The 22,790-nt window shown below is 41.7% G+C and overlaps 1 protein-coding gene across 1 annotated transcript in view; it reads right to left on the reverse strand.

Moving 5' to 3' along the window:
* Nucleotides 1-341: 341 nt before the first annotated feature.
* The window catches only part of MSRB3 (methionine sulfoxide reductase B3), a 62,445-nt gene continuing 39,996 nt past the window's right edge, over nt 342-22,790 (reverse strand). Inside the window, exons 5-6 of the mRNA XM_009864811.1 lie at nt 7,248-7,345; nt 342-1,272 (exon numbers count right to left, since the gene is read on the reverse strand). Coding sequence (XP_009863113.1) covers nt 1,108-1,272; nt 7,248-7,345 — 263 coding nt within the window. The 3' untranslated portion in view covers nt 342-1,107. The remainder of the gene's footprint in view (nt 1,273-7,247; nt 7,346-22,790) is intronic.

A 22,790-nucleotide genomic window follows, 5' to 3' on the forward strand; every position in this document is an offset into this window, starting at 1 on the left:
AATTTTGGTATATGAAAATTTCCGGAGCTTTGACAGGCTTTTTTCAAGTTAATTTTTTTAAACCAACTCCCTCACTCACGTCCTGCACACCAATTGCTCAAATTAAAGGCTGTGGCCTTGTAGGCAATATGCATCCAGAGCAGCTAATCTTTAAAAGTGGATGCTTCAGGAGGGTCTCCCTCTTTCTGTCACATTCATTCCTAAACTCCGCTTTAGCAGAAACTCTTGTGTTTCTGAATCCTTGTAGCAACCGACAAGATAAAGAGCCTGGTGTCATCCCTCATCTACTTCACTTCTCAAGTTTATCTCTGCACTTGTCCATATAATTACCCCCTGCAGATTTCAACTTTAATTCAGATTTGAGTTACAGTTGCTGACCAGGCCTCCACAAAAAGACAAAGCCTCATTAGTAGCATGCAAAAGTGAGCCTTACCAGTCAAAACCTTGATTTAAATACCAAACAAAGGGGGAAAACAGATGCTGAGACAGTGTTTGCATCCTTTCAACCACACCCTTCAAATCTTGGCAGCAAATTAGCCAAAGGACGGGCTTTACATCTCATCCATCTCTCTCGGTTGGGAAGGAACAGCCATAACTGCAAGTTTTTGCAGGGTGCGGCTGATGCTGGGGGATGGCTGAATACATATGACCAAAGGCTACATGCCTGGCAAGTCAGAACAGAGCAGAGATGTGCTAGGAATTCAGGATTTTCTTATGCCCAGAAGTTTCCTGTAGACTGGAGATAAACACAAGTCCCGTCTCCCACACAAAAAGGAACAGCGTTCAAACCTAGAGCAGTAACACAGCACTAAGAAACTAATAACTAACGATGCCAAAGCCTCTCGATTTAAGGAATCCCCAAAGTGATCTCAAAGAAAAGAAAGGAAAAGAAAACCTGTGGTGTCAGTCAACGCATTTTTCAATCCAATTGTATACTAGATGCACCAGTAGGCAAGGCCTCAGTTCTGAAAAGGTGAGGAAGAAGGATGGTGCAAAATGCTTTCATACATTTAAATATTCTTAGGATATAAGAGAGCAGGCAACTTAGAAAACATTCCTTGTAAGCTGTGTGGGATCAGCGCTGTTTTCTGCAGGCTTTGCTTCATCCTACAGCTCTGGTTTGCCTGTTTGGGCAGGACTGGCATTACTGCTGCCTTCTCCGGCGTTGTTCTTGTCTGCTGGCTTGAAAGATAACGAAGCAGAGTTTGTGCAGTACCGTTTGCCAGTTGGGCGAGGTCCATCATCAAAAATATGCCCCAGGTGAGCACCACACTGAAACAAAATACAATAGAGCATCATTGTTATCTCTGTGCAGCTTGATAGCAACACCGTGGCGCTAAATGATGACTATCAGTCACTTCACAGAATCACAGAATCATAAAAGTTGGAAAAGACCTCTAAGGTCATCAAGTTCAACCATCAACCCAACTTTAACATGACTACTAAACCATGTCCCGAAGTGCCATGTCTACACGTTGTTTGAACATCTCCAGGGATGGTGACTCCACCATTTACCTGGGCAGCCCATTCCAACACTTCACCACTCTTTTGGTAAAGAGATTTTTCCGATACCCTCTCTAAAGCTTCACTGGCGCAACTTGAACTAGTTTCTTCTTGTGCTATTGTTTGTTAATTGGGAAAAGAGACCAACTTGCACCTCACTACAACCTCCTTTCAGGTAGCTGTAGAGAGCGACAAGGTCTCCCCTCAGCCTCCTCTCCTTGAGACTAAACAATTCCAATTCTCTCAGCTGTTCCTTGTAAGACTTGTTCTCCAGACTCTTCACCAGCTTTGTTGCCAAGGAAGCACTCTGGTGCCTACATTGCCCCTTCAGGTGGGGCTTATAACCTACAATTATTTGCAGGAGTGATCCAGGAAGATCTTCTGAGATACCATGGGTGCCTAAGACTTCAAGCCCAAATTTCCTGGGTGCTTCCTGTTGTACCACCGCACCTGTTTGATTGGGCTGCTATTTCCAAGAAGCTACTTGTCTTTGTAATGATCTCACCGCGGGAGCTCAATTAAAAACACAGTGGTGAGGGCGGTACTGCCTACATTTCACTTACTGCTGTGAGGATAGCTGTGTAAGAAAGGAGAAGCCTCAGCTCTGGGCTCTCAGCCCGCAGACATCTGCTGCACCCCTCGGTAAGAAAACACCAAACTCCCTGGTGATCATGGCAACAACCTAAAGCAAAGAAGATATTCAGGTGCCCTCATACATTTTTTTTCCCCCACAGCTTGGCACTCTTCTGAGCATAAGGGTCCATTCTGGGTGCACCTCTGCTCCTTGCCCCTGGAAGGGATGGAGCTCATCCACAACTCATCTCACACTACTTTCTGTAGTATATAAGAGACAGGGACAGGTGACTGAAAAAGACCTGTAGTGAAGGTATGTAAAACATCTCTGAATGTTTTTAACTAGAAGTAATTATAACTAGGAATTATGCTGAATTTGCTTTTTGTAAGGAATACGAAACTACAGATAGTCTGTTGACACTTCTGTTCTGTGTGACTCAGCCTCAGATACTTGCAGTTGTATTCAGGGTGAACACTACTGCTCCTGTCTGTAAGAAAGGTAACAGTGCCTTGCTTTGCAGAAGAGTACAATATCTTGAAGAAGCTGATCCAGTTGATCCCTGTTCAAAAATTAGAATTACAATCACTGCACGTTATGGCTGACAACTTCTTCGGGTAATAAGAACTTGTTGTAATTAGTCACTTAAGTTCTACGAGCTCATTTTTACAGCCTGCCAGGAGAAATAAAAAAAAATAAAAACTTGCACTGGAGAAATATCTATTCTGAACAGGAAAGTCATGCTGCTTTACTAAAGAGCCTTGGCCTTTCAAGTCAATGGCTGATCTCAGTGAGAGCCGGAATCGTGTAACTGAGATCACAGAGCTGCTTGTGGGATCGCAGCCGGACAGCAAAAAATTAAAGGCTGCAAATAATTTTTAACATTTAATTAATTCATAGTATCCCAAATACATAGAGACAATACTGATTATTCCAAACTGTGAATGAGTCAGCAATGGCAAATCTCTACCCTGCAGTTAATGTGTTGCTAATGTTCTCCTGCTGTTATGGCCTTTAATTCACCAAAACAGTAGGAAGGGTGTCTGTAGGAGCAGGTAAAGTCTTGGCTTCAGGTTAAACTCTCAACAGACTAAGAGGCTGGGGGAGGTTCTCATGCCAGCTAGGAGGGATGGAAACTCTTCTCATTAAGTGACAGCTGAACCAATAATCCTCACTGACTCTGGGAGCAGGGCAGGTAGGGCATGTGAAGCCTCAGGGGTCCCACCTGTCAGTCCCACCCACGCAGCCACATCCCAGGGCAGGATCCTTGCTCCCGGAGAAGTGTAGCTGAAACAGCCACGGTAGTCCAGGAAGGACCCTCATAACAAATGAGGGCCCTTCTAGCCTGTGGTATCAGTAGGACGAGCTCCCAAAGGCAATGGGAAGGCATGGATTACTCTGGGTTAAGCAGTAGCTGCTGAGCTTTGAAAGGAAGGAAGACAAAACATAGCAAATAAGGAAAAGGAAAGTTCATGGGAAGTAGAGGAGACAAAGCTCCAAGTCTTGTTCCTGAAAGACTGCTGTCTTGCCACCCTTTCCTCCATTCTCCACTGCTTATTTTATTTCATTTTCCTTTAGATTGAAGGCTGTTTTTAGGCAGTTTGAGCAGAAAACGTGAGCGGCTTTTGAGAGTGAGGTCTCTCACAATGACTCATTTTACCTGATCATAAAGCTTTTCCATACCTTGGGGAAAAAAAAAAACAAAAAAGCTTAAGTGTCGCAGAGAGAGTATTTTTCTAAATGTTCAGCATTCTAATTAAATCATCTCATCTCAATTAAGAATGCTTCAAAACCTTCTGGATAGAAGTGTTAAACTGATCTTTTCCAGATTAACATTTAACCAAAGATAAATCATTCCCTCTCCAGTGGACAGAAACAGAACAGGAGAAACCATAGAGAGAAACGCTCTGCAGGAGTAATACACTCACATACAGACGACAAAGACAATCTATCAAAAAGGTTTTCTTCACAAAACCCAAGAAGCTGTGTGAGAGCCCAAAGTAGTCTCATTACACCTTCTTGTGATGGCAGAATCACACCAGGATTGGATTACTGCAAAATTTGTTACCTTTTGAGATTACCCCTCACCAAAAATTTATGTGGCGATTCTTTCTGTAGGGGACTCTATAATTCATCCACTCTGAAAAGAAATGTAATTCAATCCTTTTTATCACAGTATAAGAAACCTGGCCGTCAGCTGAGCGTACAAAGGAGGAATTGATTTTACAGTCCTCCCCACATATAATAGGTGCTGACCATTTTTCTAGGACATACATATGTGTCTGCAAAGCCTCCCAAAAAGAAACAACCTGGCTGTGGCCCTGCACATAAGTACTTTGGGCAGAATGCACTGGGGCAGTGAAACGCTTAGAGCAAAGCATTTGAAGTATGTGTCTGGGAGCAGGAAAGAGGGAGTCACTCCTAGCTTTCGGTAGGCTTGGATCTCCCAAGCCTCCTGGTTCTAATATGTTGCTGAGAGGCATGGAAAGCAGCTTACACTCAGCTGTTGTAGCTGGGTCTGAGCTATCAATGGGGAAACAGTACTTCTGTGGCCACAGACTTTTATTGATTTGTACAGGTACAAATAAGAGTTAGGGAGACCTCAGGGGAAAGGACTCTTGAGCAGGAAAAAGAAAAAAAAAAAGAAAAAAGATGCAACAAGTTTTACAGTATTCCTTGAATGCATTTGTAATTAACTTCTACCTGTCACTAATCATCGACCTTTTAAATACGTCCAGAGTGATGTGTTTCTAAAAAATTGTAGAAGTTATTTCTAGTATAATCCCATGGATGTCTTTGATAAATATTACAGCAATTTTCCACCAGTGCTTGCTTTCTACAATGGCGAATGTTAGAAGAGAGGGTTTTTTATTCTCTCGGACAGGTGGAAGGACTTTTAAAGAAAAATCAACTATTTTTTCTTCTGCAAAAGATTAATAAGGTTTTGGGTGTGGGAGAGGATATTTTCTTCCAGTTCTACCAAGGCCTGCCATATCAATCCCATTGCTTTCCAGGCTGCAGTAAAACTGCATTTTTTTTGCAGCTGCATGTGTGATTCACATTCCTAGGGCTCTGAGGAGGGAAGGAAATGGTCTTGTTATGGATACACAATGTGGTGGTATTAACTGTGCTGAGCGGTGGCTGCAAAGATGCTCACCACTCCTCAAGCTATTTTCTGGTGTGACTTGATCATCTGTGGGGTTATTGCTCCAGGAAGCTGGACTAGCTCATAGGAAGTTGCCATTGGATTATATAGCAACCTTCGTTGTATTTTTTTCTTTAAGCTTTAAATTCAGGGTTTGGGTTTACTTGAATTTTATGGCATTTGCATGTGACTGCTGGTCTCAGGTCTGCTAATGCTATTTTGTTTGGCAACAGGTAAATGACATTCCCAGATTCCTTGGCCCGACCACAGGCTGCCTTGGGCTTCTCTCAGATGAAACCAGGAGCTCTGCCCATCTCTCGAACAGCATCAGCAGACAGGAGATTGGCAGTACGCTGATTTTATCTCTATTCAGGCCTAATAAGCAGAGCTGAAGAGAGCAGGTTGCATTTTTGATGGTGCCAGTAATCACTGGTGAAGCACGAGATTCCCAGTCCTTGGTCCCATTGCTAACTTGCTAGGGAATTTAGGGAAATGGATGTTTCCCCAAGTCTAAAATGGATCTTCTAGAGGAGACCTTATTGTGGCCTTCCAGTATCTCAAGGGGGCCTACAAGAAGGCTGGTGAGGGGCTTTTTAGGATGTCAGGTAGTGATAGGGGTAGAGGGAATGGATTAAAGCTAGAGATGGATCAATTCAGGTTGGACATTAGGAAGAAGTTCTTCACCATGAGGGTGGTGAGACACTGGAACAGGTTGCCCAGAGAGGTGGTGGAAGCCCCATCCCTGGAAGTTTTTAAGGCCAGGCTGGATGGGGCTCTGAGCAGCCGGATCTAGTGAGGGATGTCCCTGCCCATGGCAGGTGGGTTGGAACTAGATAATCTTTAACGTCCCTTCCAACTCTGACAATTCTATTCTATGATATCACCAATGTAAAAACTACACTTATGTAATACACATGACACACTAGCAGACCCGCTGATTTGGCCATTAACATGTTGGGCCAGACTGAAGTTAATGGATTCTCCATAAAGACAATCTTGGGGTTTTTTGAGACACTTCTCGTCCCTTCCAACTCTGACAATTCTATTCTATGATATCACCAATGTAAAAACTACACTTATGTAATACACATGACACACTAGCAGACCCGCTGATTTGGCCATTAACATGTTGGGCCAGACTGAAGTTAATGGATTCTCCATAAAGACAATCTTGGGGTTTTTTGAGACACTTCTTAACCTTAACACACAGTCTGTGCATTTTTATGCGAGGACCGACTGACTAGTAAGGGCACGTATCGAAAGGAATGCAATCAGTTATCCCTCCAAAACACCGTCTGGAAAGAGAACAGCAAATGGCCAACTGCCCAAATGAAGCTGCTGCTTCTCTCCGGAGGAGTTTGAGCAGGTGAAGCTGGAGGACTGCAAGCTGCTGGGCATGTCCGCCAAACGCCAATACAGCAGCTTCTCCTTTTGCTAGGTAATGACTACGCCATTCCCTTCACAGAGAGCAGGGCAGCACAAAGGATGAGAGAAAGTAGAACAACACAGATAACGGAAAATTTGGGCATGCTTTGAATGACTATTGACTTCATTATTACAGCAGATGGGATTTTCTGAGGCAGCCATTAGGACCGTGCTGGGAATGTGTGTTGGGGTGGCTGCACAGTAATGCGCAGTGATGGAATCAGCACACGGGTAGTCGCTCCACTGCTTTTGACTTCCCTCTCAACCGCTCACGTGTGGAGTCAGTCAGCCAGGCTCAGGCTCGGGAGCTCCTTTGAAGAGAGCCTCTCCAGGAAGGCAATTTTTGTAGACTCAGCACCAAGTCCAACCATTTACATCTGCTCTGTTAAACCTCACATGAGGCAACAACGCACATTCCAACGAGCCCTTTGTGCCTTCAGCTCGTTCCACCCAGCTGTTATACCTACGACCCATTGTGCTCTCTCACAATGATTACCATTTAATGGAACTGAAAGGTTTGCAAATCTTAGGGAAAGTGCAGCACGCTGTAATGATTTTTGCAGCCTTTGCCATCGGAGTGGTTTGTGTATGCTATAAACTAACCTGACTGCAGGATATTTCAATTCGATGCATCCCATAGGAGAAGTCATCGTTGAAAGCAATTGCATCAGGACTGATCACATCATAGAAGGAAGGCCAACCTGGAAAAGAGGAATGAGATAAGTAAGAAAAGAGGAATGAGGTAAGTAAGAAAAGAGGGTGTCTTTGTTGTAGATGACATTGTAAAAAGCAAGACAGAATCACACTTTGAAAAATGTTGATCTCACTTCAGAGCCTGGAAATAACTTAAATGGAGATTTTGGATCCTAGATCACTTAGGTACTTTAGAAAATTCACTCCCCACCAAAGAGGAAGTTGCTTACAGGCAAGGACTAAGATGCCACTAGCTACCTAGCTTCCATCTCAGTAGAGATTCCTGTACTCCGCTGCAAGCAGTGGTAGCAGTTTAGTTCAGGCACAAAGGTGGTTGCTCAGGTAATCCAGATTCAGCCTCACCACCAGTTTAAAAAACCTCAAATTCCAACCTGAGGACAAACAGGGAGGCTTTACGGAACACAGGTGGTTTTGCTTTTGCAGCGTAAAGATACTTTAAAAAAAGAGTTGGTAAGTAGCAATTTAGAGCTCCAAAACCTACCTTAACCTTTGCGTTCACCAAGGCATGGTGACACCCAGACGGATGTGCTCAGAGACTGACCCATCGCACACTAGAGGCAGCAAGATGTCTACTATCGTGTCTAATTTCAAAACAGTAATGAGTGCTTCAGAGGGACAGGTGCAGTCATAACTATGCCTGTACTAGTCACTAGTAGATGGTCTGCACATGGTCTGCATCCAGGACAAAAGACACAGCTTCCAGCCGAGTGCTGAGCAACATGACCTGACACCAGATGACAATGAGGTCTATACCTGATCTACCAGCAATGGCCGCTGTACCATGCCAAGCCTCCCCCTTTCCACAACACAGGTAAAAAACCACAGGCCTATTTGGTGTCCCAGTAGACACTCACTACACAGCTGTAACTTTTCAGCTGCCCCTCAAAAAACCTGTCATCATAGGTTCTATTTCCTGAAGCTGGGTTCCCACATAAAAAAACCCCCGATAGGCTTTCAGGTCATGTCAACATCTACCAGTGCCCACTTGAAATCCCACCGGCTATTCGTCCTTCTCATTCAGTCTCTTGCCAAATATAACATGCACAGGCAGCTCTTGCTCTTTGTGTACTACACATTTGTGCACATATCCTTCCATGTTTTCTAATATCTGTTAAGCATTTGCTACTGATTTCATAAAATGACTTGCAAAGAGCTATTAAGAAACACAGCAGCAGCTGTGAATCACTGCATGCAGATGAATAAAGGATGTATACCACTTCCCATAAGTGAACAAAATTTCCTGCACAGCAAAAGAGGCACAGCAGCTATCAGGTTTGCTGAATGTGGGTAAAGGAAGCATGTAAACAGGAAAAAAATCCATGTCTTCCGTTGTATCTTGCACCATTAAATAAGGAAGAATACTTATTAGGATGCAAGCATAACAGACATACATTTTTAAGAAATAAATGCTCAGAAATGTAGTTCTCTTCCCTATGAGAACACCCATAAAGCAGCAACTTAAGCCTGCAACCTGAAGGCATTACAAAGCTCCCTATGGTCCCAAGGTGCCCACTACTACCACAAGTGTTTCCACCCCAGGACTCACTAACAAAGTAAGCAGAGTCATTTCTTTTCCCCCCAAGTATTGCAGATGGAAAAGTTACAGACAGCAGACAGACTGAGAAGTAAGAACTCTGAACAGGGAAAACATCCCACAGGACAAAAACTCAACACGGCACAGCAATGACAACCGTAAAAAAACAATTTATAAATTCTTCCTCTCATGCAAAACACTCCTGCCAAACAAGTACCTTCACAAACAGAAAAGGAATAAACATATGACAAGTTTTGCAAAAGGGGTTATCCTGTTGACAGAAAAATTGATGTCTCCTAATTGGTGTCTCCTTTCCAATGCAATTCATCATCTTCTTAGCTGGGCCTCTGTCTAAAAAAAATTGAGGCCTTACACAGAGCTGGTCAGAATATTTTCAATGAAGCCTTTTTAGTTTATTTTAAATTTAATAATTGTGCAAAACAGACATACCAGTTTTATCTTGTGCTATGGCAGAGAAGTTCCTAAGAGGGAGCTGTTTGGAGCAACCAACTACCTGATCGTGTGAAAGCCTTTGGAGGAGCAACACTCTTCAGCGCTGCAGAAATGCTCAAAGGCAAGCCTGCCTCCTCCGTAACAGCAGTAAGGAGGAAGCTTCAAAGGCTTTTTTGATTGAAACAATCAAAAAAATATCTTGTGAGAAGCGTTTGGAGGAGACACGTTTATGTCAGCTTTGACATTAAAGAAAGACCATCTATCCTCCTTCCTCCAGACTTCTCTTTTTGGTCTTCAGATTCACCACAGAAAAATTATTTGCTTTGGATGCACTCCATGCACTTTTAAAAAACAAAGTCAACTGAAACCTACATAAACAGGCAAGGTCCTCCCAAAGTAGCCCTTGTACCACCCAACTGGAGTGACTTCAGTTCAGGCCGTTGGTTCAAGCTACACATGACATGTGTTCCAGAGGTTCCACCACTGCCACACATGGTCCCCAGGACAGAGACTAGGAAACACACTGTGCCTCCACAGTGTGGACTTTTAACTGTCAGTCAAGCTATCTCTTCTTGAGCGACATGATGGGCCAGGCATCAGCACTACTGTGATGAACTAGTACTCCATGAGGGTTGACTGAAAACTGAGCAAGCCCCGCAACAGAAAGGGTCCTGAAGGGCACAGCGAGACATGCTGTCACTCTGGTGACCCTGAGAGGAAGACAAGTGAACTGCTCATTGAGATGATGAGCCAAATTCACCAGAAAATCAATCCTCCTTTGCTGTCTCATTTCCTCTCTCCTGAGCTAAAGTGGAAAACTCATTTGATAGCTTGTTAAGCCTTCTCTGGCCGTTTTCTCTACTTCAAAAGCTGCCAGGAACAAGCTGTCGAAGCAGTCTGCTTGCATGCACAACAGGCAACTCCAAGTGATGTAGAAAGCCATCCAGACCCCCGTGGACTCTTTGTATGATCGTTCTGTCTTTCTAAGTAGTGAATGATCCAGCAGTGGCCTCCGCTTTGCAAGTCCCAGCCTGTTTCTCCTGTGGTCTCAGTGGCTGCTGCTCCTCCACTCCTGTCCTCCTGACCACCTGTCTCCTTTCTGCTGTAAGGCTGCAACCTGGCTGCCTCACTCTACATTTGAGACTGCTGTTAGTGGTGCATTAAAGCTTCAGCCTGTCTTTGAAGTCTACAACATCAGAGAATCATTAAGGTTGGAAAAGACCTTTAAAACATCTAGTCCAACTGTCAACCCAACATTACTATGACCCCTAAATTATATCCTGAAGTGCCATGTCTACATATTTTTTGAACACCTCCACAGATGGTGACTCCACCACTTCCCCGGACAGCCTGTTCCAATGTCTCACCTCTCTTTGGTACAGAAATCTTTCCTAATATCTAATCTAAACCTCCCCTGGTGCAACTTGAGGGCATTTCCTCTTGTCCTATTGCCAGTAACTTGGGAGAAGAGACCAACTCGCACCTCACTACGACCTCCTTTCAGGTAATTGTAGAGAGCAATGAGGTCTCCTCTCAGACTCCTTTTGGAGGCTACCGGGAAAAGCCATACTTCTGCAGGAATGGACGGGGCTAGGGAAGAAGATCATATTGGATCTCTTCTGCTAGGCTGAGAGAAAATATAACCCTCGCTCTTGCAGAGACTGAGCGCTGGAGGAGACCCTTTACAAACCCTGGCATCGAGACTCAACCCTCCTCAGGTGATGGCTTTCGGTCAGGTCTAGCTCACCACATCTGATGGGCAGCAGGAGCACAGACGTTGCTTTTTGAAAGATGGTAAAAACCTAACAGCTAGAAAGAAATAGCTGCTGGAGGAAAGAGGCAAAGGGTAATTGCAGGAGACAAGATGGGGGTGGGGGCTGTCTCCCAGCTGAATGAACAACTTCAAATGACATTCGCACTTTTTTTTCTTTTTTTTGTTGTCTGTGTGAACAGCAGCTAAGATTTGTGAGCACATTTATCGTTGAACGCAAAGTTTAGTTTGAAGGAGAATACGGAACAGTAACAGCAATTTTTATCACATTATAGACATTTCAAGTGAGCTCACTCTTCACAATCACTTCACATCATACTGGAAATATAAAAGGTCTTTAAAATAAGAGTCTATTGTGTTTGTGCTCACTCTAATGACCCTTTACATGGCAGTCAGGCCGCTATGTCCTAAAGGCCAGTTTCTGCTACATTAATAAGTCATCCATGGAGTTTTTCAGCTATAAAGCAAGTATCATTTTTTGGATCTAACGTATACTAAATAAAGCAATGAAAATTTCTTCTGGCAAGTACTTAAGTGAAAATCATGTGTAAACTGAACATTCCTGACAGATCGTTTCCGCTCCATCCTGCATTAGTAATAGAAAGGATCTCATGCTGCTGGGTGTCACACATACTGACTCATGTCCCATTCTTCCTCATTCTGGGACATTCCCCTAATATTTTGTAAAAGCTGTATAGTACAACACCCGCTCACCAAAACAGAATCTTTTGTTTTTAATAACAGTCCCTACTCTGGCAAAGAGGAGACAGTGGATCATGGTATTCCATCCAAGATTGCTTTCTTCAGAGCAGAGATATCCTGGTACTGCCCTGGGCAGCAACACTGAGGAGGAGGGAGGAAGAGAAATGTTAGGCTTGGTAGCCTATGCTGGATGCTCTTTTTGCTGCCCCGGGCACAGGGTTTCAAATTATTCAAAAGAGGCATCTTCTTCCTCTCTTTCAGACCTCCTATTCTAGGTACCTGATTGAGTCCGTGTTACTAACAAACTGCCTGAGCGGGACACCTCCCCCTACACCTACCAAAACACCACAGGTAGTGGGCACACAGCTGTCTCAGCTGACAACTGGACAGCTTGTCTCCTTCTTAAATCGAGATGCCAAAGGAGTTGCAATGCCCAAGTAAGGCAGTGACAGCACACAGTGTGCCTACAGCCCCCTTTGTACATTTCTGGTAGACATATGAAGCCCCAGCAGGTATAGGTTGAGTTTTCCACATTAAGTTCTTTACTCTGAGGGTGGGACAGGTTGCCCAGAGAGCTGGTGGATGCCCCATCCCTGTGGGCATTCAAGGTGAGACTTGATGGGGCTCTGAGCAACTTAATCTAGTTAAAGATGCCCCTGCTCACTGCAGGGGGTTGGACTAGGTGACCTTTAAAGGTCTCTTCCAATCCAAAACATTCTATGATTCTATAATTATAACCCAGGAAGTTACAAAGCACCTTATCTTGTGGTCTGCTCCAGGATTCTTTCTTGGGGTAATGCTGACCTCATGCAAGAAAAAAGACATTTTGTTCCCATAAACTTTTGGAAAGCAATCTGGGTGTTGACCAACTGATCAATTTTAGAAGCATCTCAAACTTCCTTCCAGTTTTGCAAGTCTGCACACATTTTGTTGTAGTTAAACCTCCAACTTCATAATGAATGGATGCAAATACTTAGACATCCAACTGTTAAAATATGAGTCTAATTATTTGCAGAAGCAAAATGACAAGTTTTCATTTAATTTCAAAAATCAGCCCTGCTAGGCTATTTTTTCCCCTTTCCTGAACTAATATTCCTTTTGACATTTTTTTTGAACAGCACTATTGCAATCCCAAAGCATCTAATGCTCTGACATTATTCCCATTTTATACACCTGCGGACTGGAAACCTCCACTGTTTTTCAATAACTGCGATGTCTGTAGTTATGTTTTTAATTTTAGATCCCAAAGAGATTAAGTTCAACCTGCATTCTATCATTCTTTGTTGTAAATATTCCAAGCATTTACTTCAGTGAGTTATTTACAGATGGAGAAGTAGGGGGAGATGGAAGATGTTAAAACTACCAAATGGCACCAGATGGAAAAGAGGACCTTGACCTGAAAAATACCTTGTTTCTCTGATGTGCTGTATTTTTAGAATTCTGATTCCCTTTTAACCTAATGCGGATTAATGAAAACCCAAAGGCTCTTTAAGGTAGAGTCTCATCATTTATCTTCACTGAGAAGCGATGTCTGTGTAAAAACATAAAGCGCATAGGATTTAAAAAAAAGGTAATAAAGCTTCTGCTTTGAAACTGCTGTAAAGCTGAAGGGCCTTTGCTTTTTTCTTTCTCACAGGTTTATTGAAACAGAATCTGAAAGACACAGGCATCCACAGCTGTAACTTCTCACATGCAAGTTTAATGTAGAACTGCAAAGTGACATATTGCTATTTTGTAGAATGCCTGTGCAGATATAGGGCTTTTTTGGGCTAACATCCTGAGTTATTTTTCATAATACCTCCATGATGATGAATGGATAATAAATATTCTTACTTACAAATATTTTGCCATCAGGTAACACTACTTTCAGTGGAGCTTCATCTAATTCACCTAAATGTAGCTAGAAATGGAATCAGGCACAGAAATATTTTTATTCAGCAGCAAACAGCTTTACATTAGACATGTGTTCCACTGGAAAGAAAACAGTCCACCCAGATATAGGAGGTATGACATGGTACTGTTTTTCAGCAGAACATGCAGCATGTTGGGAGTTGTAGCTGGGTTGGCAGCAGGGAACACAAAGACAAAACAAAGCTTAATTTTGGAAGGAAAAGTAAAGAAAGGACTTACCTCTACCACACTACCTGCCTCTAACAGCAAAGCTGGACTACCACAGCAGGCAAATACCACTCTAGCAGAACAGTGTGGAAAGGGAATTTTACAAAACAACTGAACTTCTAATAGCAGCTTTTACGAGACAAATGTCATCTGTTTTATTCTTTACGTTTCTCACTTAAGAAATACAAAAAGTGAAAGTCATAAATAAAGGTGGTATTTGTTTTCTCCCACTACAGCACTCTGAGCATCAAAACAACTTAGTATGAAACAGTATATGCGATCCAGATTTATTTCTTTGTTAGTGGGAGGAGGTGATATTTGTTTAAAATTATTGTTAAGGGAGACTTGAAACTTTGCATCTACAACTTCATTTGACATCTGAATTTTTCAGAACAAGAATACCCCTGATGTCTCTCGAGCAACGAAAGCAAGGGGCCTGCTCTCTTTATCAATTAATAACTATATCAGAACATCACTACTGCCCTAGCTGCTTCCTTAGTCCTTTCACTGTGCTCCAAAATACTGCTGAATATAAGCTGTCTGTTTCAGAGCCTTCCTCTGTAACACTCCAGACATCTACAACATCTGGGCTGCTGCTAAAATCAATGGATAGGCAGGAGCTGGGATCTTCCTCATGTCTTCTTACAAAGATTAAGTTACTACTGATTTCTTTCTTGGTTCAGGTTCAACAAAACTACTGAACCTAACTCACTTCCTCCCAAAGGATGGGTTTCTTCCCTCATCTGAACAGTGTCTCTTGTTACTTTAAATCATGGCTAATGTTTTTAAAAATATATCTTACACATAAGTCAGCTGTAGATCTTCAGCATCAAAGGAAGCAAACAGAACCGTGTGAAGCAGTGTAACCTTAAGCTATAATTTTTAAATGCCATCAATAAATGTCTCAAATAGTTTTTAAAATTTACTGTTGACCTAGTAACCTCAGTCCAAAGCATTCAACTTCAAATAAATGTTTTTGTTTTCCTTCCAAAAGCAGTATTAGTAAAACACATATTGCAAAATATCTTGAAATTGGTCTGCCTCTGCTATCTGTGCAATTCATTAAAAAACTGAAGCTTTCATACAGGACGAGTAAATCAGGACAGCGGTAGAGCTGGCAGGCCTTGTGATGGAAGTGATTTGACAAAACTGGAATCCTAGTGCAGTGTGTTCACAGAGAAAGTAAAAAAAGAAAAACCAGCCAATGAAACATTGTAATAATCAGCATCTGGCACTGAAATGAACAGCAGTCACAGATGAAGTACATACTTGAAAAATTTGTCACGGGGTGTTTCAAGTAATGCACATCCACAATTTGTTTGCTGAAATTTTTTCCTGTGGTATTATTCCGCATGTCTGGGAAATGAAGTTTGTAAAGAACAGCCAGAACTCAGTTACACATTAAAACTGAAACTACATAGGCAGAATTCTGACAGAATGTGTAACTAAAAAAAAATAAAAAGCAGCCTGTATTGTCTTCCTTTTGCAGTTATATTCCTTTTACTGATCCTCCTTCTACAGTGCCTCCAGCACTGAGCGCTCTAGCAGACAACCACCCTCCTCATTACAGCTGGACAAACAGGCTCTCATTGCAGTTGTAAAGTTCTGAAACAAGGGAAAGAAACTAAAACAAAAAAAAAATTGAGGGCCTCCTTTCTTCTGTTTACTTTAGATATCGAATGATATGTCTTGGTGAGGGAACTTGGTCACAAATAACTAAGAAGGGTCATAATTTTTTTGGCCATCAAGGAAAGCTTTTGTCAGGAATCGGGCCAAGGCTGGGGCAGTTAACAGATGGCAATTTCTGCCAAAGGTTGGCAGAACAGAGACATAGCCACAAACCACCAGGTCTGCTGGAAGAGCCCTTTGCCAACAGAACACGGCCCTGCAGGAAGCTGGGGTACGGCTCCTTCTGATGCCACCATGAAGTGGTGGAGAGCAAAGCCCTCCTCTTTGCCTAATGTCACAGCTTATCCACTAAGCTAGTCCTTAAAACAGACACATTTCCAGAGCAGAACTTTCATCCCAGTGCAGGAACATCTCATCATGAGCCACAGGCTCATCAAGGCCTGTAAGAAACCTTGCCATGAAGCCCTTCTTCACCTGGGAAGGGCAGAAGCTACTCACTGCAGCTTCATGCCAAGACTCCTGAGGTACTTCTGCCAGGCTGGACCTGGTACTCAGCGCAATTTTACATTGTCCTCTGGCTAAGACTTTGTCACTACAATACACGGCTGAACACCATGCTGTCATGCACAAAAGGATGCAACAGGCATCTGCAAAGGCACTGCAAAAAATCGTAAAAGAAGAAAAAAGGAATGACTTGCAGGGTTAGATTGTTTGGAGTTAGAATTGGTTTGGAGGGAGGTTTAAATCTTTTTAACAACTTCTTATACAAATAAAAGGAGAAAATAAAGACCTTTCTTCACAGAAAAGCCTGACAAAAACAATATACATGTGCACACACACTCCCCCATGCTCCTCCTTTTCCTTTAAGTTTTCTGTGGAAAACCTCAGTTGTACTTTAAAAACTTCTGAAAACTGAAACTATTGAAATGGGAAAGTTCATATTTCAGATCATAATGTTCACCTCCTGTTTTGCTTTCTGTTACGGCTTCTAAAGCAAAGCACGACCTTTCTGCTAAACCCAATATTTTTTTTCAAGAAAAATTTCAAAGGAAAAGTTTTCACAGCCATACTACATAGCCAGTAATACAGCCCAAGGAAAGAAACAGCAAAGTACTTGAAAACGACCTCATGAGGAGCTGTTCTCCCTTAATGCTTTTCTGGGGGAAGCCCAGTTTGCTTCTGGAATCTCCCAAGGACTGAGCAAGCACTAATGTGGCTGCTGCACATATCAGCTCGGCAAAGGTCTCTTATTTGTTCCAGTGCCTGTGCTATTCCTTACAGGACCACATCTTGGATTTCTTCTTTTTCTTCTGGATTAGCCTTCTACTATATTTTTTACTTGAATAAGTAATTTAAACAAAACAAATGTACCATGCACAAACTGTTGAAGACAGGGAAGTTATTTTCAACGGTGAGCATCAGTAAGTAAGCATAGCATGAATGGTCACACTGGAAGTCACTTATACTCACTACATGTTTTTACAGACAAATAATATTGGTTTATGAACATCCAGCTCACTTCAGGGTCTTGTTTTCTTTTACACTATTCTAGGCAAAGAAATAGATGAAAAGGAGAATTGGCTTGGAAAAGAAACTCGATGCAATAAGCAAGAAGAGAAATATGATGAAGAAATCATGGGAAAAAGAAAATGGGCCAATGTGCAAGAGAAAACTGGAGCGGCAAGATGCGAGGAGTGGGCATGCAGCACAATAGCCTTGTTGTTGTCTCCACCTGCTGATTTCATAAGCAAATATACTGGGGAACAGTAACCTTACAAATAAATACACACGCCGGCTATTTTAAAGCTGTGTCTCAGGGCACCAGCCTAGCAGCTCCAGCCGCAGATCAAATGATGTGATCCAGAAGAGGAGAAGTGACACTTAGAACCAGAATGAATTACCAATTTCTTTTTCTGCTTTTTCACCCAGACTTTTGGAAAGCAAGCACGATACCATACCATCGCCTGTTTCCTTCTGGTCAAAGGCATTCAAAGGAGCTCGGATGGCCAAACGCCATCATTTCGCACAGCGAGGGAAATGAAGGCAGAGGCAGCTCTTGTGTAAGCAGGGGAGCGGGCACTGCAGTCACTCCTTACATTTCTGTAGCTCACATGCCAAAAACCATTACCTTCAATTCAGTGAACCCTTCAAAGAAGCATGCACCAGGGCTCCAGCCTAACCTGGCTCTCACCTTCCTACGAAAGGACTAAAATAAAGACAGGGAAGGGATATATAAAGGCATTTCTTATCGACTGCTAAGTGGTCCAATATACTCGTAACCATATTTTCTCTGCTCTATAGCGAGTGATGAAAACCTGATGGGACAGGCTTGCAGGCTGCACTTGGAGCCACCAGGGTGTATTTTCAGAACTGGACAAAAATATTCCGAACTGGACACCTGGAAAGGGCGTGAACAACAAGGGGAAATATGGTCAGGAAAGGAAGAGTTTAAAAAGGTCAAGAAAAAATTCTGATTAAAATTTGAAGAGGTGAAGTGCTGGCACAAATCAGTTTTCCTGAAAAGCAGGAACTAGGCTTTGAGCTGGTTCCTCAGATGCTACTTGGAGACCTCAAAAGCAGAATCATTTAGAAAGGAACTTCTTCAAGAAGTCTAGCTAAAACTACAAAGACAAAAAATTCAATTCAGACACAGGAAATTCTTAGGGGAATACAAGAATTTTATGAGTCATGAGATAAAAATCCCTCTGAATAGCTACCTAAACTAATCTAATGAAGTAGTCATCAGGAAAGGAGTGTGATGAATCCACATGTCAGGAAGGACAAATTTAAACAAACAGGAAATTGAACAAGCTGAAGCTGTTTTCATTTTTGTTCCCTGTGCCTTGATCCTTTTTTTTCTTTAAAGGTGCAAAACGAGTTGACAGCTGTAAAAGCTGCCATGTGGGTCTGAGGGGACTATTTTAGAAGAATTAATTGTCCTGCTTCCTTCCACAAAGTTGGGAAGTTGTTTATTTATGATTCATTATTTGTACCATTGTAGACCCCTTAGGGCCTAGTGCAACGAAGCCACTAAACAAGTAAAGGTGCAGGTACAGTCACGGATGTAAAGTTTATAACCTAAAATTCAGACTCCTGCCTAACAAGCCTAATATTAAACATTTCACCCACACTAATACAGTTGCAAGAAAAAGTATGTGAACCTTTTGGAATCTGATGATGTTCTGCATTAATTTGGCATAAAATGTGATCTAACCATCATCTAAGTCAAGAGTATTGACAGATATAACGTGCCTAAAATAATAAGACAAAAACAATTCTGATCCTCCATGTCTTTACTGAGCACACTTATTCAACATTCAAAATGCTAGTGGAAAAAGTGAACCTTTGAGTTGACCTCGAAAAAACTGCTACCTGAAGTCTTGTTAAGAAAATGAGTTTGGAGGTGTGGACTAGAGCTATGTCGACTTATAAAAAACACTCCAGGTTTTTGAGTTTGCGTCACACAAGATGTATGCTTATATGAGCCACGCCTTGCCAAAAAGAGTTTTCAGAGCATCTACGAACAAGAATTGTTGATTTACATAAAGCTGGAAAGGGTTACAAAGTGATTTTGAAGACCTTGGAAATTCCCCAGCCTACAGTCAGGCAAAGATCTACAAATGGAGACACTTTGGGACTGTGGCTGCTCTACCAAGAAGTGGGTGTCCAGTCAAAAAGACACCAAGAGCACAAAGACTCATCAGTGAGGTAAAGAAACAACCCCGAGTGACAGGGGTTTAGTCCTAAATGATAGCTAGCCCTGGTTCAGCTTTACACGGAGGTGCACGCTTAGCTTTTGACATGGAAAAGTTGTCAGAGAGGTCTCCAGAGAGATCCTCATACCCACAAGGGCCTTGACTTTAGGTACAGAGAATTTCAAGACCACCTGTGTGAAGCAATATTATACAGAATGTTACCTCCTCTCTGTTATGGAGCCACACATCGTCTAGACCGAAAAAAACCATGGGGTTAGATATGTATACTATATGGGTGCCTTTTGTAAAGAATGAGGAGCTTTTTCAGTTTACGACCTGTTTCTTAAAAATTCTCTCATTCAGGAAATAAATTTTAGCAAATCGCATTTCACAGAGATCATGTTGAGGAGGCTGCTGCTTACTTCAAGGAACATTGCTGCACGCCTGAAGTTTGCGAAAGAGCACACTGACACTCCACAGTGGTATTGACAAACTGTTTTGTTGACTGATGAAACAAAGATCGAAATATTTGGAAAGAACACGCAGCACTACACTTGGTGTAAAAAGGGCACTGCATATTACTCTCATTTAGCAAATCGCATTTCACAGAGATCATGTTAGAATTCCTAAAACTACAAAGAGTGCTACTATTTTCACAATGTTGCTTCTATACCAAAATTAAGCTTGCATTGAAGCCCTTCTGTTACTTCAGGTTTACGTCAGCTTGAAGGAAGCAAACCTATAGAGAGGCCAGATTTTTTTTGTTTGTTTCAATGAGTTTTGTGATTTCAAATGTCTTCATTCCAGAATTGAAAAAAATAAAAAGGAAAATTATCTTTAGGCAAGCTTTACTCCAAAACTGGTCTTGAGTTAACTAAAATGTTCTATTATATAAAAATTCTATTATATGAAAACAAAAATACTTTATTCTAATTTTCCCCCTTCAGTTTTCATTTCATACTACAAAGTTCAGATAAAAAGTTGTGCTAAAATAATTTTGAGAAGGAAAAGGAAGCCTTCATCCCCAAAGGACAAGCACCTGGTTTCTGAGCTTTCACTGTCTAATGTGCTGCAGTAGACAGTATGTGAGGCATAGGCTGAACTGACTACAAACTGCTTTCATATAAATTTAGGACACTGCTTAGTTTCCTATCTGAACTGCCTGTTTGGATCCTTCTATTTGGGGTTGGTTCTGAACTCCACTTAAAATACTAATTGTTTATATTAAAAAGACAAGAGAATGTGTGATGTATTTTAACTGTCAAAAGTGTTGTGAACAGCAGCAGCTGGAAGAGGAATGTTTAATTCACTTGGTTACCGCCAAGCCTTTTAGAATCCTGTATCAGCAGCTAAATCTTACTCTTGCAAGCAAAATCAACAGGGTATGAAGGAACAGCACTGCAAAGCTTCTCTGGAAAAAAAGAAAAAGAAAAAAAGAAAAAGGAAAAGAAAAAAGAAAAAGAAAAAGAAAAAGAAAAAGAAAAAGAAAAAGAAAAAGAAAAAGAAAAAGAAAAAGAAAAAGAAAAAGAAAAAGAAAGAGAAAAAGAAAAAGAAAGAGAAAAAGAAAAAGAAAAAAAAAAAAAAGAAGGGGTACTCAAAAGCCATAGCATTGTCATCATTAGGTCAAAACAGAGCATCATGAAATCTACAGTATTGACACATCCGTGAAACTTGTGCACATTTTTGTGTGGAACAGCTCACAGTTTGTGACTCCTTTCTTATGTTCATTTATTCACCCTTAGCTGATACCAGAGATGTGATGCAGGGACTGATGGGAGGTACCACCTGAACCATTTGCCATATGATACCCCTAAAGAAAGGAATCTTGATACTATCGGGTTTTGTAGTACTCTTAAATCTTACGGACAAGGGGTCAGGAGCTTGTGTGGAGCCGTGAGTAAGAGTAAGTTTCCTCCTCTACACGATTTATTCTCACAGGTCATCTCAGACACATGCTCTCAACAGTTCCTTCATGATTGTTGTCACAGCATAAGGTTGTGCTGGGACCAGCAGGGCCCAAGACAATCATTTAGAGTCGTTACTTAAAAGAGATTAATAAAAGCCTCGCTAAGTAACAAGATCAAGTCGTTCTCAACATTTATAAAATCCTTAAATTTTCAAAAGCAGAAAAAAATCCAACCACAATTATAATATTTTGCCTATATCCTTGAGGAAGTCTACTAAATAAAACAGTAAATTAGCTGCACACAGACAAACGATCCTTCTTATGTCAAGGGAAAGAAGGATCTGAAACATTAAATAAAGACATGCACGAGCTTGTGCAAACTGCTGTGGTGCAGGTTTTCCTTGGGAGGCCTGGCTTCTGCCATGTGGTTTGGGGTCTTTTTTTTTCTTCTTCTTTTTTTTTTCTGAACGCCACAGTTGCAGAACGGATTTGGCACGCTCAAGAAAGAAACATCGCTTTTGTTCATCCCATCAGTCTTTCGCTTGTCCAATTGCCACTGCTGTATTAGTAGGAAAAATGGACCTAACGAGGTGTAAAATAATGCTCTGCATTCAAAGATAGTGCTGTACCTCATTTCACTTTAATATTTACTTCAAAAGTAAACTCTGCTGAAAACCTTGCGTAAATAGTGCCGAATGAGTTTGCAAGGTATTCCGAACTTACTGAAGTAAAGTTGATTCACACCTCATACACACAATTTGGGCTTATTCGGTTCCTTACTGCCAAAACTTCTGCCAAGAGAGCCCTGGGATGAAGCAAGTAAGGATATACAGGTAGGTCAGGCTTGCCTGGAAGAATTGTTAATAAAAGTGAAGTTAGCCAGAAGAAACATAGTCTACTCCAACTGACAGTAAGCAATAATAGCTAAGTTGGAAAGTAGTTGCAGGTAGAGGTTTTAATCAGATTTTAATTTGAATTAATACTTTTTACATCCTATGTGTCAAATTTCTCCTTTTCAGCATTTCCGCTTTCTTCTTTTCATTAGTTTTTCCTTATGCTACAGAAAATACTTCTTTATTTTCTTTTTCACTCAAAAAAAGGCAGTGAACTGGGTGTCTGAGCCTCCTCTCAGGCAGTGTGTGCTCGCAAGTGTGAAGTCAGGGAACTGTAGCTTTGGTAAGATGGAGTTGCACAGAGATTTTGTTTAAGTTTGAAAGACAAGTTTGTGGTTCGTTCTAAAAGGAAAATCTTACAAAGACTTTTACCAGGGAAGGCAAAATACAAAATCTTGACAAGGGCCCAGTAGGAAATATTCCATAAATACAGTCTTTCAAACAAAAGAACCATGAAACACTTACTTTCTGGAAGCAAACGTTTTCATAGGGATGCCTTTGTTTCACCAAAGACCCACTCAACCCAGAACAGCCAGTAACTTGCTGGTGAGGAGGTCCCACAGAAGATGCATGGGAGGCTTCTTTTCTAATAAACCTCTAATATTTGGTATGTGATGTGGAAAAGTTTTAGCAAGGCAGACTTAGGGTAAGTTGTCAAAAGGTGGCTGAAGCAATCCACCAGCTTCCTGCCCTTCCCTTGCTCCTGCCCTCAGTTGTCTCATTCCTGCGGC

Source organism: Apaloderma vittatum, unplaced genomic scaffold, assembly GCF_000703405.1.
Source record: "Apaloderma vittatum isolate BGI_N311 unplaced genomic scaffold, ASM70340v1 scaffold642, whole genome shotgun sequence".
NCBI lineage: Eukaryota > Metazoa > Chordata > Aves > Trogoniformes > Trogonidae > Apaloderma > Apaloderma vittatum.